The sequence below is a fragment of the Amblyraja radiata genome, chromosome 1 (assembly GCF_010909765.2).
Source record: "Amblyraja radiata isolate CabotCenter1 chromosome 1, sAmbRad1.1.pri, whole genome shotgun sequence".
Classification (NCBI taxonomy): domain Eukaryota; kingdom Metazoa; phylum Chordata; class Chondrichthyes; order Rajiformes; family Rajidae; genus Amblyraja; species Amblyraja radiata.
This window is the reverse complement of record NC_045956.1, coordinates 168,487,856-168,502,851: the sequence shown is the minus strand read 5'-3', so window position 1 is coordinate 168,502,851 and position 14,996 is coordinate 168,487,856. Positions and strand designations below refer to the sequence as shown.

Below are 14,996 nucleotides of genomic sequence, written 5' to 3'. Positions count from 1 at the left end.
GGGGACAAAGGGGGAGCCGACGTGCATTGTATCTTTGTCAGCGCCGTAGGTGGCTGCTATTTGTATACATTGTTTATGCAAGCAAATAATCTCACTGCAATAGATGAGGTTGGAGGAGATGCAGGTACACTCTGTCGCACCTGGAAAGACTGCTTGGGTCCTTGAATGGAGTCGAGGGGGGAGGTAAAGCAACAAGTGTAGCATCTCTTGCGGTTGCAAGGGAAAGTGCCCGGGGAGGGGGTGGTGCGGGAGGGAAGGGAAGAATTGACAAGGGAGTTACGGAGGGAGCGGTCTTTGCGGAAAACAGACAGGGGGGGGGGAGATGGGAAGATGTGGCGAGTGGTGGGGTCACGTTGGAGGTGGCGAAACTGACGGTGGATTACTTGTTGTATGTGACGGCTAGTGGGGTGAAAGGCGAGGACTAGGGGGACTCTGCCCTTGTTGCGAGTGCGGGGATGGGGAGAGAGAGTAGTGTTACGGGGTATGGAAGAGACCCTGGTGCGAGCCTCATCTATAGTAGGGGAGGGGAACCTCCGATCCCTGAAGAATGAGGACATTTCCGATGCCCTGGTGTGGAACGCCTCATCCTGGGAGCAGATGCAGCGTAGACGGAGGAATTAGGAGTAGGGGATGGAGTCCTTACAGGAAGCAGGGTGGGAAGAAGTGTAGTCTAGATAGCCAATGGAGTCAGTGGGTTTATAGTGGATGTCGGTCAGAAGTCTATCACCTGCGATGGAGATAGTGAGGTCAAGAAATGGTAGGGAAGTGTCGGAAATGGTCCAGGTGTATTTGAGTGCCGGATGGATGTTAGTGGTGAAGCGGATGGCCTACTCCCGCACCTATTGTCTATGTCTATTGTCTATTGATTTAGATGAAGGGATTACAAGTAACATTAACAAATTTGCAGATGACACAAACCTGGGTGGCAGTGTGAACTGTGAGGAGGTTGCTATGAATGCAGGGCGACTTGGAGAGATGGCAGATGCAGTATATTGTGGATAAATGTGAGGTTATCCACTTTGGTGGCACGAACAAGGTGGTATCAGATTTGGAAAAAGGGAAGTGCAAGAGACCTGGGTGTCCTTGTTCATCAGTCACTGAAAGTAAGCATGGAGGTACAGCAGGCAGTGAAGAAAGCTTTATAATGAGAGGATTTGAGTATAGGAACAAAGAGGTCTTTCTGTAGTTGAACAGGGCCCTGGTGAGACCACACCTGGAGTATTGTGTGCAGTTTTGGTCTTCTAATTTGAGGAAGGACATTCTTGCTATAGAGGAAGTGCAGCATAGGTTCACGAGGTTAATTCCCGGGATGGCGGGACTGTCATATGAGGAAAGATTGAAAAGACTTGGCTTGTATTCACTGGAATTTAGAAGGATGAGAGGGCATTTTATAGGACACACTAGAGGCAGGAAACATGTTCCGATGTTGGGAGAGTCCAGAACCAGGGGCCACAGTTTAAGAATGAGGGGTAAGCCATTTAGAACGGAGATGAGGAAACACTTTTTGTGAGTGTTGTGAGTCTGTGGAATTCTCGGCCTCAGAGGGCGGTGGAGGCAGGTTCTCTGGTTACTTTCAAGAGAGTTAGATAGGGCTCTTAAAGATGTGCTTAAGTCACTTGTGACAATCAAGTATACCTATCCTATCCTTCCTATTTAGTTTTAGAGACACAGCTTGGAAACAAGTCCTTCAGACCATCGAGTTTCACGCCGACTGCCGTTCACACATTCACACAAGTTCTATGTTATCCCACTTTCGCATCCACTCCCAACACACGAGGGACAATTTTTACACCTTAAAATTAACCCACAAATCCAGATGACTTTGTGACGTAGACACAAAATGCTGGAGAAACTCGGCGGGTGAGGCTACATTTTGTGATGTGGCAGGAAACCAGAGCACCCAGTGAAAACCAATATAGCCACAGGAAGAACGTGCAAACTCCACACAAGTACCACCAGAGACCAGGATTAAAACCCGGGTCTCCGCCACTGCTGTTGTTGAAACTTGAACTGAATGCATCTGTGACTGGTATATCTGCTCTGATTGGACAGCATGCATGACTAAACTTTCCACGTACCTTGGTACACATGACAATAATGTTGGGCGGCGCGACTCACCCGTTGCAGCGGCCCCTACAGCCTGTCTGTCTTTTTTAAATTTTTTGTCTAGTTAAATGTAGTGTTTGGTGTTTTTTAATACTAGTTTTAAATGTGTATATGTGGGGGGAGGGGGAAACTATTTAAAATCTCTTCCCTGTACGGGAGACCCGACCTTTCCCCTGTCGGGTTTCCGTTGTCGTTGGGGCCTATCACCGTGGAGCGGCCTCCAACCTGAACGACCCGGGGGCTCGGGAGACTGCGGCGCTGCGGACTACTCATCATCGTGGGGCTGGCCGGCCTCGGAGCGTGGGGAGCGGTGGTGACTCGCTGCTGCGACTCGACTCCTGGGGCTCGGAGGCTCCAGCAACGCAGCCGCAGGTCCGGTGGACTGGGACATCGGGAGCTCGCGGGTCCGGGGGGAGAGAGAGACCGCTTCCCGGAGCTCCCGCAACGCGACTTCCCCAGCCCGTGTCGTGGGGTTGGAACGACCCGGACCGGGACCGTACATCACCTGGCGCGGCTTCATGGCCGTGGGACTCACCATCGCCCGTGGGGGTTCCAACCTTGTACTTTCAGACCGGGAGCGGGACCGTAAATCGCCCCGCGAGGCCTAAAATGGCCGTGGGACTTATCATCACCCGCCTGGGGCTTGGACATCGGGAGAGACATTGAGAGCAGGGGAGAGAAAAGACTTTGCCTTCCATCACAGTGGGTTCACTGTGATGGATGTTTGTTTGAATTTAATTGTGTGTATGTCTGTAGGACATTGTCTTTGTTTGTATGGCTGTGGAAACGAAATTTCGTTTGAGTCTCACTGAGGCTCAAATGACAATAAATTTGTATTGTATTGTATTGTAATAAACCTTAAAACTAATGGGTTTAAATTAGGGGCAACACAGTGCTAGAGCTGCTGCCTTACAGTGCCAGGGACCCGGGTTTGATCCAGACTACAAGCGCTGTCTGTATGGTGTTTATACTTTCTTCCCGTGGGTTTTCTCCGGGTGCTCAGGTTTCCTCCCAAATTCCAAGGACGTACAGGTTTGTAGGTACATCTTCAGTGAAGACTGACGTAGGTATGGCTTCAGAAAAAATTGTACATAGTCCCTCGTGTGAAGGATGGCGCTAGTGTACGGGGTGATCACTGGTCGGCGCGGACTCGATGGGCCGAAGGGCCTGTTTCCGCGCTGTATCTCTAATCTAGTCCCCATTGGAATAAAGCAAGCTTCAAAATAATGTGAAGCTAATGAACGAAGAGCTGCTTACCTGAACCAGGGATAATCTGTGTGGGCATCAGCTTGTCCGGATCATGCCCTTGGCCATTGGCACACTTAAACCAAAAGATGTCCTCTCTGCCATCTGTGTATCAAAGATAGAATCAGTTGCACGGCGCAGAAACAGACCCTTTAACTCACCATATCCATGCCAATGTACAGTCCATCCATATAAATCCCATTTGCCCCCATTAGGTCTCTAAGACTGGCCCATTTAAGTGCCAGTCTAAATGTCTGAAACTTAGTGAGCACATCCGATTCCTCCTCCTCCTCCTCCTCCTTTGGCAGTGCGGTCCAGATGTACAGAGTCATTGAGATACACAGCACGTTTTCAGTCCAACCTGCCCATGCTCACCAAGATGCCCCCATTTACACTAGTGGCACCTGCCCACTTGTGGCCTATATCCTTCTAAACTTTTCCAAACCATATACCTGTCCAAATGTCTTTCAAACGTTATAGTACCACCTCTCAAGTACCTCCTCTGGCAACTCGTTCCAGATACCCACCCACCAGCCTCTGTGTGAAAAAGGTGCCCATCATTATTATTATTAAATCTTTTCATTCTCACCTTAAACTATATCCTCTGGTTCTTGACTCGCTTTCTCAGGGAATAAGACACTGTGCAGTCACCCTCATGATTTTGTACACCTCTATAAGATCATCCCTCAGCTGCCTGCACTCCAAGGAATAAAGCTCATGCCTGCCCAACCTCTCCTTACAGCTCTGGCCTTCAAGTCCTGCCCACATCCTCGTAAATCTTCTTTACACGTTTTCCAAAGACTCTATCAACCACTGTGCAAAGAAATATTCCAATCCCTATTCAACTCCTCACATATCTAGGTTTGTGGATAACACAAAGCTGGGTGGCAGTGTGAGCTGCGAGGAGGATGCTATGAGGCTGCAGGGTGACTTGTATAGGTTGGGTGAGTGGGCAGAAGTGGTATAATGTGGATAAATGTGAGGTTATCCACTTTGGTGTCAAGAACAGGAAGGCAGATTATTATCTGAATGGTGTCAGATTAGGAGAAGGGGAGGTGCAACAAGACCTGGATGTGCTTGTACATCAGTCACTGAATGTAAGCGTGCAGGTACAGCAGACCGTGAAGAAAGCTAATGGCATGGTGGCCATCATTGCGAGAGGATTTGAGTTAGGAGCAAGGAGGTCTACTGCAGTTGTACAGGGCCCTGGTGAGACCGCACCTGGCGTATTGTATGCAATTTTGGTTTCCCAATTTGAGGAAGGACATTATTGGCATTGCGGGAGTGCAGAGTAGATTCATCAGGTTAATTCCTGGGATGGCAGGACTGACATATGATGAAAGAATGGGTCGACTGCACTTATATTCGCTGGAATTTAGAAGGATGAGAGGCAATCCTGTAGAAACATTTAAAATTCTTAGAGGATTGGACAGGGTAGATGCAGGAAAATGTTCCCGATGTTGGGGGAGTCCAGCACCAGGGGTCACAGTTTAAGAATAAGGGGTAGGCCCTTTAGGACTGAGATGAAGAAAAAAGTTTTCACCCAGAGAGTTGTGAATCTGTGGAATTCTCTGCCACAGAAGACAGTGGAGGCCAATTCACGGGATGAGATGAGTTAGATTTAGCTCTTAGGGCTAAGGGAATCAAGGGATATGGGAATAAAGCTGGAACGGGGTACTGATTGTGGATGATCGGCCATGATCATATTGAATGGCCGATCATATTGAATGGCGGTGCTGGCTTGAAGGGCCGAATGGCCTACTCCTGCACCTATTTTCTATGTTTACTCCCACCTTAAACCTATGCCTTCTTATTTTTTATATCCCAACATGGGAAAGACTCATTTTTATAAATTATTGTGCTTCTTAAAATGTTATACATTTATTTATATCAGATCTATCTGCCTTTCAAGCAGGAAGATTTATGAGATTGTTGTCAGGAATCAAAGCTAAGCCATAGGGAGAGGTTGAACAGGCTTGGACTCTATTCCTCAAGAGCACTGGAGGATGATGGGTCTTAAGAGTCATAGAGTGATATAGTGTTGAAACAGAACATTCGGCCCAACATGTCCCAGCTGCACTAGTCCCACCTGACTACGTTTGGTCCATATCCCTCCAAAACTGTCCTATCCATGTAATCAGCAAACTTGCTAATCTTGCCCTGTATGTTCTCATCCAAATCATTGTTGTAAATGCAACAGTAACGGGCCCAGCACCAAACTTGGATGCACACCACTCGTCACAGGTCTCCAGTCCGAGAAGCAACCTTCCACCCTCACCCTCTGCTTCCCTCCATGAAGCCAATTTTCTATCCATTCCCATGCAATCTAACCTTCCAGAGCAGCCTACCATGTGGAACCTTGTTGAACGCCGTAATGAAATTCATGTACACGTCTACAGCTCTGCCCTCATAACCTTTTCGGTCACGTCTTCAAAAAACAATTTGTGAGACACGACCTCCCACGTAAAAAAACCATGCTGACTATCCCAAATCAGCTATTCTTGCTATTGAGGGAGTGCAGCGTAGGTTTATCAGGTTAATTCCCGGGATGGCGGGACTGTCATATGCTGAGAGAATGGAGCAGCTGGGCTTGTACACTCTGGAGTTTAGAAGGATGAGAGGGTATCTTATTGAAACATAAGATTTTTAAGGGCTTGGACACACTAGAGGCAGGAAACATGTTCCCGATGTTGGGGGAGTCCAGAACCAGGGGCCACAGTTTAAGAATAAGGAGTAAGCCATTTAGAACGGAGACGAGGAAACACTTTTCTCACAGAGAGTAGTGAGTCTGTGGAATTCTCTGTCTCAGAGGGCGGTGGAGGCAGGTTCTCTGGATGCTTTCAAGAGAGAGCTAGATAGGGCTCTTAAAAATAGCGGAGTCAGGGGAGAAGGCATGAACGGGGTACTGATTGCGGATGATCAGCCATGATCACATTGAATGGCAGTGCTGGCTCGAAGGGCCAAATTCAATTCAATTCAATTCAACTTCATTGTCATTGCACAAATACGAGTACAGGTACAACAAAATGCAGTTTAGCGTCTGGTCATAGTGCAAGATAGTAGAAATAAAAATACTGGTTAACAATGTGTGGACTGTGGATGAATTAAACTGGTACATAGGCAAATAAATGTATACAAATGGGAGAGTCTAAAGATAGCTAGCGACGGGACTCTGAGTTCAGCAGTGTAATGGTGTTATTGAAAAAGCTGTTCCTCAGCCTGCTTGTGCGAGACCCGAGGCTCCTGTACCGCCTCCCTGATGGGAGGAGGGCAAATAGTCCATGGTTAGGGTGAGAGGGGGCCTTGATGATTTTCCCGGCCCGTCTCAGACACCGTGTGCGGTGGAGGGCATCCATGGCAGGGAGCGGGGCACCGATGATGTGCTGCGCGGTTTTTACCACCCGTTGCAGTGCCTTCCTGTCAGCTGTGGTGCAGCTGCTGTACCATACCGTGAAGCAGGTGGTCAGGATGCTTTCGATGGTACAGTGGTAGAAGTTGGTCAGGATCTGGGGGGACAGGTGAGCTTTCTTGAGCCTCCTCAGAAAGTAAAGGCGCTGCTGCGCCTTTTTGATCAGTTTGGTGGTGTTGAGGGACCAGGACAGATCCTCTGAGATGTGTACCCCGAGGAATTTGTAGTTGGAGACGCGCTCCACCTCATTCCCGTTTATGTGGATATGTTTGCCACCTCTGGTCTTCCTGAAGTCAACGATGATTACCTTTGTCTTCTTTGAGTTGAGGACGAGGTTATTATTGGTACACCAGGCTGCCAGGTTCTGGACCTCCTCCCTATGGGCCTACTGCACCTATTGTCAGCCCTTGCCCATCAAAATGCCCGCATATCCTATCCCTGATAATACTCTCCAGAGGTCTTCAGGATCATGAGAGGAATAGATCGGGTGAGAGTCTTTTGCCCAGAGTAGGGGAATCAAGAACCAAAGGACATAGGTTTAATGTGAGGGGGGAAAGATTTCAGAGGAACCTGAGGGGTACCTATTTTTTTTTTTTAAAGGGTGGTGGGTGTATGGAACGCGCTGCTGGAGGAGGTAGTTGAGCCATGGACTATCAAAACGTTTAAGAGATATTAGGGCAGATACATGGAGACGATAGGTTTAGAGGGTTATGGGCCAAACGCAGGCAGGTAGGACTAGTGTAAATGGGGCACGTTGGTCAGCATGGGCAAGTTGGGCCGAAGGGCCTGTTTCCACACTGTATAACTCTATCAGGTCACCGCTCAGCCTCCTGTGTTCCAGGGAAAATAAACTCAGTACGTCCAAGTTCTCCCCAGAAATAAAATCCTCCGGCCAAGATAACATCATGGTAACTCTCCTCTGCCACCACATCCTTCCTATTGTGCGGTGACCAGAGCTGCACACACAAAGATAAAGATATTATTGTAATAAATCCAACAAAACTGTCAGTCACCACAAACCTCTGGCTAGTGAGTCACAGACCCCAATGTGAACGACCAATGCAAAGGAAATCAAGAGCCTGAAACGTTGTAAAGCAAGAAGAAAGACCACTTGGAAAACAATAGGAAACGGCGTCTTTCCTGGAACATGGGGAAAACCACATCCCTCCCTTCAGTGTAACTCTGTACACGTGACTATAAACTACTTTGTCTTACAGCGCCAGAGATCCGGGTTCGATCCTGACTATGGGTGAATGCAGTTTGTACATTCTCCCCGTGACCTGTGTGGGGTTTCTCCTGGATCTCCGGATTACTCCCACGCTTCAAAGACATGCAAGTTTGGAGGTTGGCTTGCTATAATTGTAAATTGGCCCTATTGTGTGGGATCACTGGTCGGTGCAGACTGGTGGGCTGAAGGGGCCCGTTTCCACGTTGTATCTCTAAGCTAAACACCAATCGATTTGTACCTCTCTGGGACTCGCCCAGTCAAGTCAGAGCACTTAAGGCCTGTCCCACGGGCGTCATTTGCGCGACACGCAGATGGCGCGCGGAGATTTTGTACATCCCGAAATCCTGGGGCCCCCGCGCGACACTGCCTACGTCATCACGTGCGCGGCACGACACGCATCGTGACGCATAAATGGTGTCGCATAAATCACGCACAAATGACGGCCAAGTGGGACAGGCCCTTTAGTTCTCTCGAGCTCAAGATGAATCAGGGTGTCCAATTAGGAATTAGAGCAATCCTAAGCAGCCAGAACACAGATATAATACGGAAACACGTCCTTCGGACCGCTGTCCGCACCGACCAGCAATCACTCCGTACACTAACACTATCCTACACACTGGGGACAACTGTACAATTTTTACCAAAGCCAATTAACCGACAAGCATGTGTTCAAGAAGGAACTGCAGATGCTGGAAGATCGAAGGTACACAAAAATGCTGGAGAAACTCAGCGGGTGCAGCAGCATCTATGGAGCGAAGGAAATAGGCGACGTTTCGGGCCGAAACGTCGTCTATTTCCTTCGCTCCATAGATGCTGCTGCACCCGCTGAGTTTCTCCAGCATTTTTGTGTAACCGACAAGCATGTATGTCTTTGGAGTGTGGGAGGAAACAAGAGCACCTGGATGAAACCCACACAGTCACAGGGAGAACGCACAAACAGCACCCGTAGTCAGGATCGAACCCAGGTCTCTGGCTCTGTAAGGCAGCAATTAGCACTGCGCCGCTGTGCTGCCCAACCAGGGTCCACAAGTTGTACTCCGGGGAAAGACACCTAGTGCTAGCATAACTCAGCAGGTCAGGCAGCATCCTTGGAGAACATGGGTAAGGTGACATTTTGGGTCGGGACACTTCGGTCTGAAGAAGGATCCAGCATTTTGTGTCATCTCTTTGTAAACCAGCATCTCCAGTTCCTTGCTTCTACAGTTGTATACTGGGGGTAAGGCCTCCTGATCCAGTGGGTGTGAACTATACATGCAGTAACCTTTTACGCCATGGTAAAGGATCCCGCACTGGCACTTCAAGGAGGGGGGTGGGATGGGGGGGGGGGGGTATCTCATTGAAACGTACTGAAAAGTGAAAGGCCTGGATACAGTGGATGTGGAGAGGATGTTTCCATTAGTGGCAAAAACAAGGAGGTAGATTATTATCTCAATGGGGTTGGGTTAGGTAAGGGGGAGGTGCAGCGAGACCTGGGTGTCCTTGTAAACCGGTCACTGAAAGTTGGCTTACAGGTACAGCAGGCAGTGAAGAAAGCTAATGGAATGTTGGCCTTCATAACAAGAGGATTTCAGTATAGGAGTAAATAGGTTCTTCTGCAGTTGTATAGGGCTCTGGTAAGACCACATCTGGAGTATTGTGTACAGTTTTGGTCTCCTAATTTGAGGAAGGACATCCTTGTGATTGAGGCAGTGCAGCGTAGGTTCACGAGATTAATCCCTGGGATGGTGGGACTGTCATATGAGGAAAGATTAAAAAGACTAGGCTTGTATTCACTGGAGTTTAGAAGGATGAGGGGAAATCTTATAGAAACATATAAAATTACTAGACCAAGTGCAGACCCGTTGGGGTTGTTCCCCCAACGTGCGGTTGTGGGGGGGGGGGGGGGGGGGGAGGAGAGGCGGCATTCAGCGTCACACACACTAACTATCCCCCCCCCCCCCACACACTCACGCTAACTACACCCCTTGATATTATATTAATATTATCTACTTATACCCTATCTACTGACGCATAGCCCCCAACTTGCAGTCACATCTAGAGGGGGGGGGGCGGGGGTAGAGAGTCAGGGCAGAGAGAGAAGGGGCAGAGACACACAGAGAGGGGCAAGAGGGATAGGGGGGTGGAGAGAAGAGGGAGGGTGGGTGAGGGGGGGGAAAGGTGGGGGAGGAGAGAGAGGGTGAGAGTGAGAGAGAGGGGGGTGCTGAGAGGGGGGTGAGGGGGAGAGCAGGGAGGGGGAGGGAGGGGGGGAGGGTGGAGGGAAGAGTGTAGGGGGTATGGAGGGTAGGGGGTGTGGGGGGGAGGGGGGAGGAGAGAGATGGGGGGAGAGGGTGTGCTGAGAGGGAGGGGTGAGGTGAGGGGGAGAGGTGGGGAGCAGGGAGGGGGAAGGAGGGCGAAGGGAAGGGGGTAGGGTGTGTGGAGGGGAGGGGTTTAGGGGAGGGACGGTGGGGGAGGGGATGGAGTGGGGAGAGAGAGAGAGGGGGGAGAGGGGGGGAGGAGAGGGGGGGAGGAGAGGGGGGAGAGGAGGGAAGGAGAGGGGGGGGGGAGGACGAGGGGGGTAGGAGAGGAGAGGAGGAGGAGAGGGGGGAGAGAGAGGAGAGGAAGGGGGGGAGAGAGGAGAGGGAAGGGGGGGAGAGAGAGGAAGGGGGAGAGAGAGGAAGGGGGGGAGAGAGAGGAAGGGGGGGAGAGAGAGGAAGGGGGGAGAGGAGAGAGGGGGGGAGAGGAGAGAGGGGGGAGGAGCGAGGGGGGGGAGAGGAGAGAGGGGGGGGAGAGGAGAGAGGGGGGGAGAGGAGAGAGGGGGGGGAGAGGAGAGAGGGGGGGAGAGGAGAGAGGGGGGGAGAGGACGAGAGGGGGGGAGAGGAGAGAGGGGGGGAGAGGAGAGAGGGGGGAGAGGAGGGGGGGGAGAGGAGAGGGGGGGGGGAGAGGAGAGGGGAGGGGGGGAAAGAGGAGAGAGTTGGGGAGAGAGAGGAGGGGAGAGAGAGAGAGAAAGGGAGAGAGACAGGGGGGAGAGAGAGAGAGGGATAGGGAGAGAGAGAGGTGGGGAGAGAGATGAGGGGAGATAGAGAGAGAGAGAGTGCCTTTTTACTTCAACCCAAACAACCATTTGCAGGCAGTGCTTTTTTACTTCAAACTAACCATATTTTCATTTTCAAACCACATTAAGGGTACTCACAGTTGTGTAGACATTTGTTCAGTGTCATTCAGAGCTCATAGTGACCTCCATCTTGCAGAGACTGATTGAGGCACACCACTTCCTGGTTTATAGTCCCTCCCCCTCCCTCCAGCAGGGGCAGCAGAGAGAATGGTGAATTTAAAAAAAAACATTAATTTCTCTCTGATTTTTCATCAATGGGAAAAATACTCTGGTCCAGGAAGGCAGACGTGGGCTCTGATCGAGGTGGCCAAAAATGACGGCCGTAGGTGGCGGCGTTCTCTCGGAAATCGCAGCACAGTAGGCCAAAAGCGGTCAAGATCAGACAGATAGATAGATAGATAGATAGATAGATAGATAGATAGATAGATAGATAGATAGACAGACACAGACAGACAGACAGACAGACAGACAGACAGACAGACACAGATAAAAGGACTGGACAAGCTAGATGCAGGAAAAATGTTCCCAATGTTGGGCGAGTCCAGAACCAGGGGCTACAGTGTTAGAATAAAGGGGAGGTCATTTAAGACCGAGGTGAGAAAAAACTTTTTCACCCAGTTGTGAATTTATGGAATTCACTGCCACAGAGGGCAGTGGAGGCCAAGTCACTGGATGGATTTAAGAGAGAGTTAGATAGAGCTCTGGGGGCTAGTGGAGTCAAGGGATATGGGGAGAAGGCAGGCACAGGTTATTGATAGGGGACGATCAGCCATGATCACAATGAATGGCAGTGCTGGCTCAAAGGGTCGAATGGCCTCCTCCTACACCTATTTTCTATGTTTCTATAGTTGGAGTCTAGACCAGAGGGCACAGCCTCAGAGTAACATAACGTACCTTCAGAAACGAGATGAGGAGGAATTATTTAAGGAGAGGGTGGTGAATCTGTGGAATGTACTGGCACAGACGGCTGTGGAAGCCAAGTCATTGGGTGTTTTTAAAGCGGAGATCGATTAGTAAGTGCGTCAAAGGTTACGGGGAGACGGCAAGAGAATGGGGTTGAGAGGGATAGATCAGCCATGATTGAATGGCCGAGTTGACTCAATGGGCCGAATAGCCTAATTTTGCTCCCATGACATGAACTTGGAAAATTTAGTGAGTTAAACGACTAAAATCTGTTTTGTTTACCCCAGCTTACCTTCCTGAGAGTTGTTTCTTTTCATCCTGTAGCAGTCGAGACACACCCCGAAGCCACACTTGGGGCAAACCCAGTGGATGTTGAAGAGAGTTGTCTCACAGGCATCGCACATTTCCCGAATGCCTCGAACCGCACGCTTCCAGGCTATTTTTTCTGAGGAGTCACAGTTAGTAAGAGTCACGCAGCATGGAAACGGGCCATTCAGCCCATCACGCCCACACTGAGCAAGTTATTAATCCCACCATCCGGCAACAATCCAGTCTGAAGAAGGGTCTCCACCCGAAACGTCACCTATTCCTTTACTCCAGATGCTGTCTAACCCGCTGAGCTACTTCAGTTTGTGTCCATCCTGCACCAATCCGTATTTATCCCACCATCCCACATTTGGTCCATAATCATCTATGTCTGGACAGTTCACGTGCAAGTCTAGACATTTAAATGTTCTCAGTTCCAACAGAATATTGCAGGTATTCACCACTCTTTGGGTGAAAAAGATTCCCCTATTTTTTCTGTGGAGGAGTCCCAGCAATTAGAAACATAGAACATTGTTCCTTCTTAGAAACATAGAAAACAGGTGCAGGAGTAGGCCATTCGGCCCTTCGAGCCTGCACCGCCATTCAATATGATCATGGCTGATCATCCAACTCAGTATCCTGTACCTGCCTTCTCTCCATACCCCCTGATCCCTTTAGCCACATCTAACTCCCTCTTAAATATAGCCAATGAACTGGCCTCAACTACCTTCTGTGGCAGAGAGTTCCAGAGATTCACCACTCTCTGTGTGAATTTTTTTTTTCTCATCTCGGTCCTAAAGGATTTCCTTAAGCTGTGACCCCTTTGTCCTGGACTTCCCCAAACATCGGGAACAATCTTCCTGCATCTAGCCTGTCCAACCCCTTAAGAATTTTGTAAGTTTCTATAAGATCCCCCCTCAATCTCCTAAATTCTAGCGAGTACAAGCCGAGTCTATCCAGTCTTTCTTCATATGAAAGTCCTGACATCCCATAAATCAGTCTGGTGAACCTTCTCTGCACTCCCTCTATGGCAAGAATGTCCTTCCTCAGATTTGGAGGCCATAACTGTACGCAATACTCCAGGTGTGGTCTCACCAAGACCCTGTACAACTATAGTAGAACCTCCCTGCTCCTATACTCAAATTAAGTCATACTGCATGGAAACAGGCCATTCGACCCATCATGTCCGCACTGACCAGTGAAGACCAAACCGTATTAATCCCATCAACCTGGACTTGGCCCATAGACGTCTATGTCTGGGCGATTCAGGAGCGTCTAGACACTTCTTAAGCGCTCTCAGTGACAGATTCCACGCTCCCATAGAATACTGCAGGTATACATTTGTCTGGGTGAAAGAGGTCCCCATATAAATTTCTTATGTCGTATCCCGTCTATCTCCTCTGGTGCAGCACAGTGGTAGAGTTGCTGCCTTACGGCGCCAGAGACCCGGGTTTGATCCTGACTACAGGTGCTGTCTGTACGGAGTTTACATGTTTTCCACGGGGTGGACCGCATGGGTTTTCTCCGGGTGCTCCGTAATTTGTAAATGGCCCCTGGTGTGTAGGAGAGCGCTAGGGAAGTACGGGAGTCGGCACGGACTCGGTGGGCCGAAGGGCCCGTTTCCACGCTGCATCTCTAAAGTCTAAAGGAGCAAGGCAAAATCGAAAGGAAAGGTATGAGATACGTACTGCAAGGGTCCACCAACTTCAGCGCTTCCTTCTCGGACATGACCAGCTGGCAAAAGTGGTCTCCAATGTTAGCCAAGATGTACTTGGAGGTGTCCAAATCCAAGCCATCCACGTCAGCTTCAGAGGGCATCCACAGCCTCATGGCCTCAAGATCGTACTGGTTCGGAGAGAGGAACCCTTCTGCCCGCAGCACTCCGTGCTTGTTAAAATACAGCCTGGAATGACAAAACATCCAAACGTCACCGAGCTGCAGAGCTATAGCTAGCATCAACCTCTTCCGTGGATCCCGAGCTACTATCCCCTTGGTCATGTATCTGTACACTGCGGATGGTTCACTCATAACCATGTATAGCCTTTCCCCCACCTTGTTAGCACACAAAAGCTTTTCACTGTACCTCGGTACACGTGACAATAAACTACACTCAACAATGCAATGTCCACCACCATGTTTTCAGATCATGATTTGCTCACTACTAACCCTAACCCTAATGCTCACACATTTATTCCCAATCTATTCCAAAAGGTCCACATGGCCCATTGACTACATCTACACTTCACAAGGCTTCAGCAAGTCCTCCAGTAGAATCAAGCACCAGCTTCATCCAGGGTCACTCCCTCTTCTACCCCCTCCCATCAGTCAAGATGGACCCCTACCATCCATCACACCACATCTTCTCCATTCTGCCATCTGGGAGGAGGTACAGGAGCATCAGCTGCAAAACCAGCAGGATGCTCCACAGCTTCTTCCCACAGGCAATAAGACTGGTTAACGGACTGTGTCCCCTCCCCATATATCATACACCAACACATCTAACCTCGCCCATACCATGACAGCTCGGCACCTGCCAAAGCAAAGCCACTGTTCGGTCTGAATGTCTGTTTTTATTTCCATTTTTAGGCCTATTTTAGATATGGTAATTTAAATTTTAACGCTATATGTATTTATTCTGTTTTTATTAACCGCACTGACGGGAACTGATTGAGAAACAATTTTTCCTTTCTTCTATGTATGTAAGTACT

At 49.5% G+C, this 14,996-nt stretch overlaps 1 protein-coding gene across 4 annotated transcripts in view; it reads right to left on the bottom strand.

The window, feature by feature from the left end:
* The window catches only part of kdm3a (lysine demethylase 3A), a 61,803-nt gene that overhangs the window by 30,718 nt on the left and 16,089 nt on the right, over nt 1-14,996 (bottom strand). For all 4 annotated transcript variants that reach the window (XM_033034993.1, XM_033035002.1, XM_033035017.1 and 1 more), the window contains exons 6-8: nt 13,977-14,191; nt 12,275-12,427; nt 3,364-3,456 (exon numbers count right to left, since the gene is read on the bottom strand). In XM_033034993.1, coding sequence (XP_032890884.1) covers nt 3,364-3,456; nt 12,275-12,427; nt 13,977-14,191 — 461 coding nt within the window. The remainder of the gene's footprint in view (nt 1-3,363; nt 3,457-12,274; nt 12,428-13,976; nt 14,192-14,996) is intronic.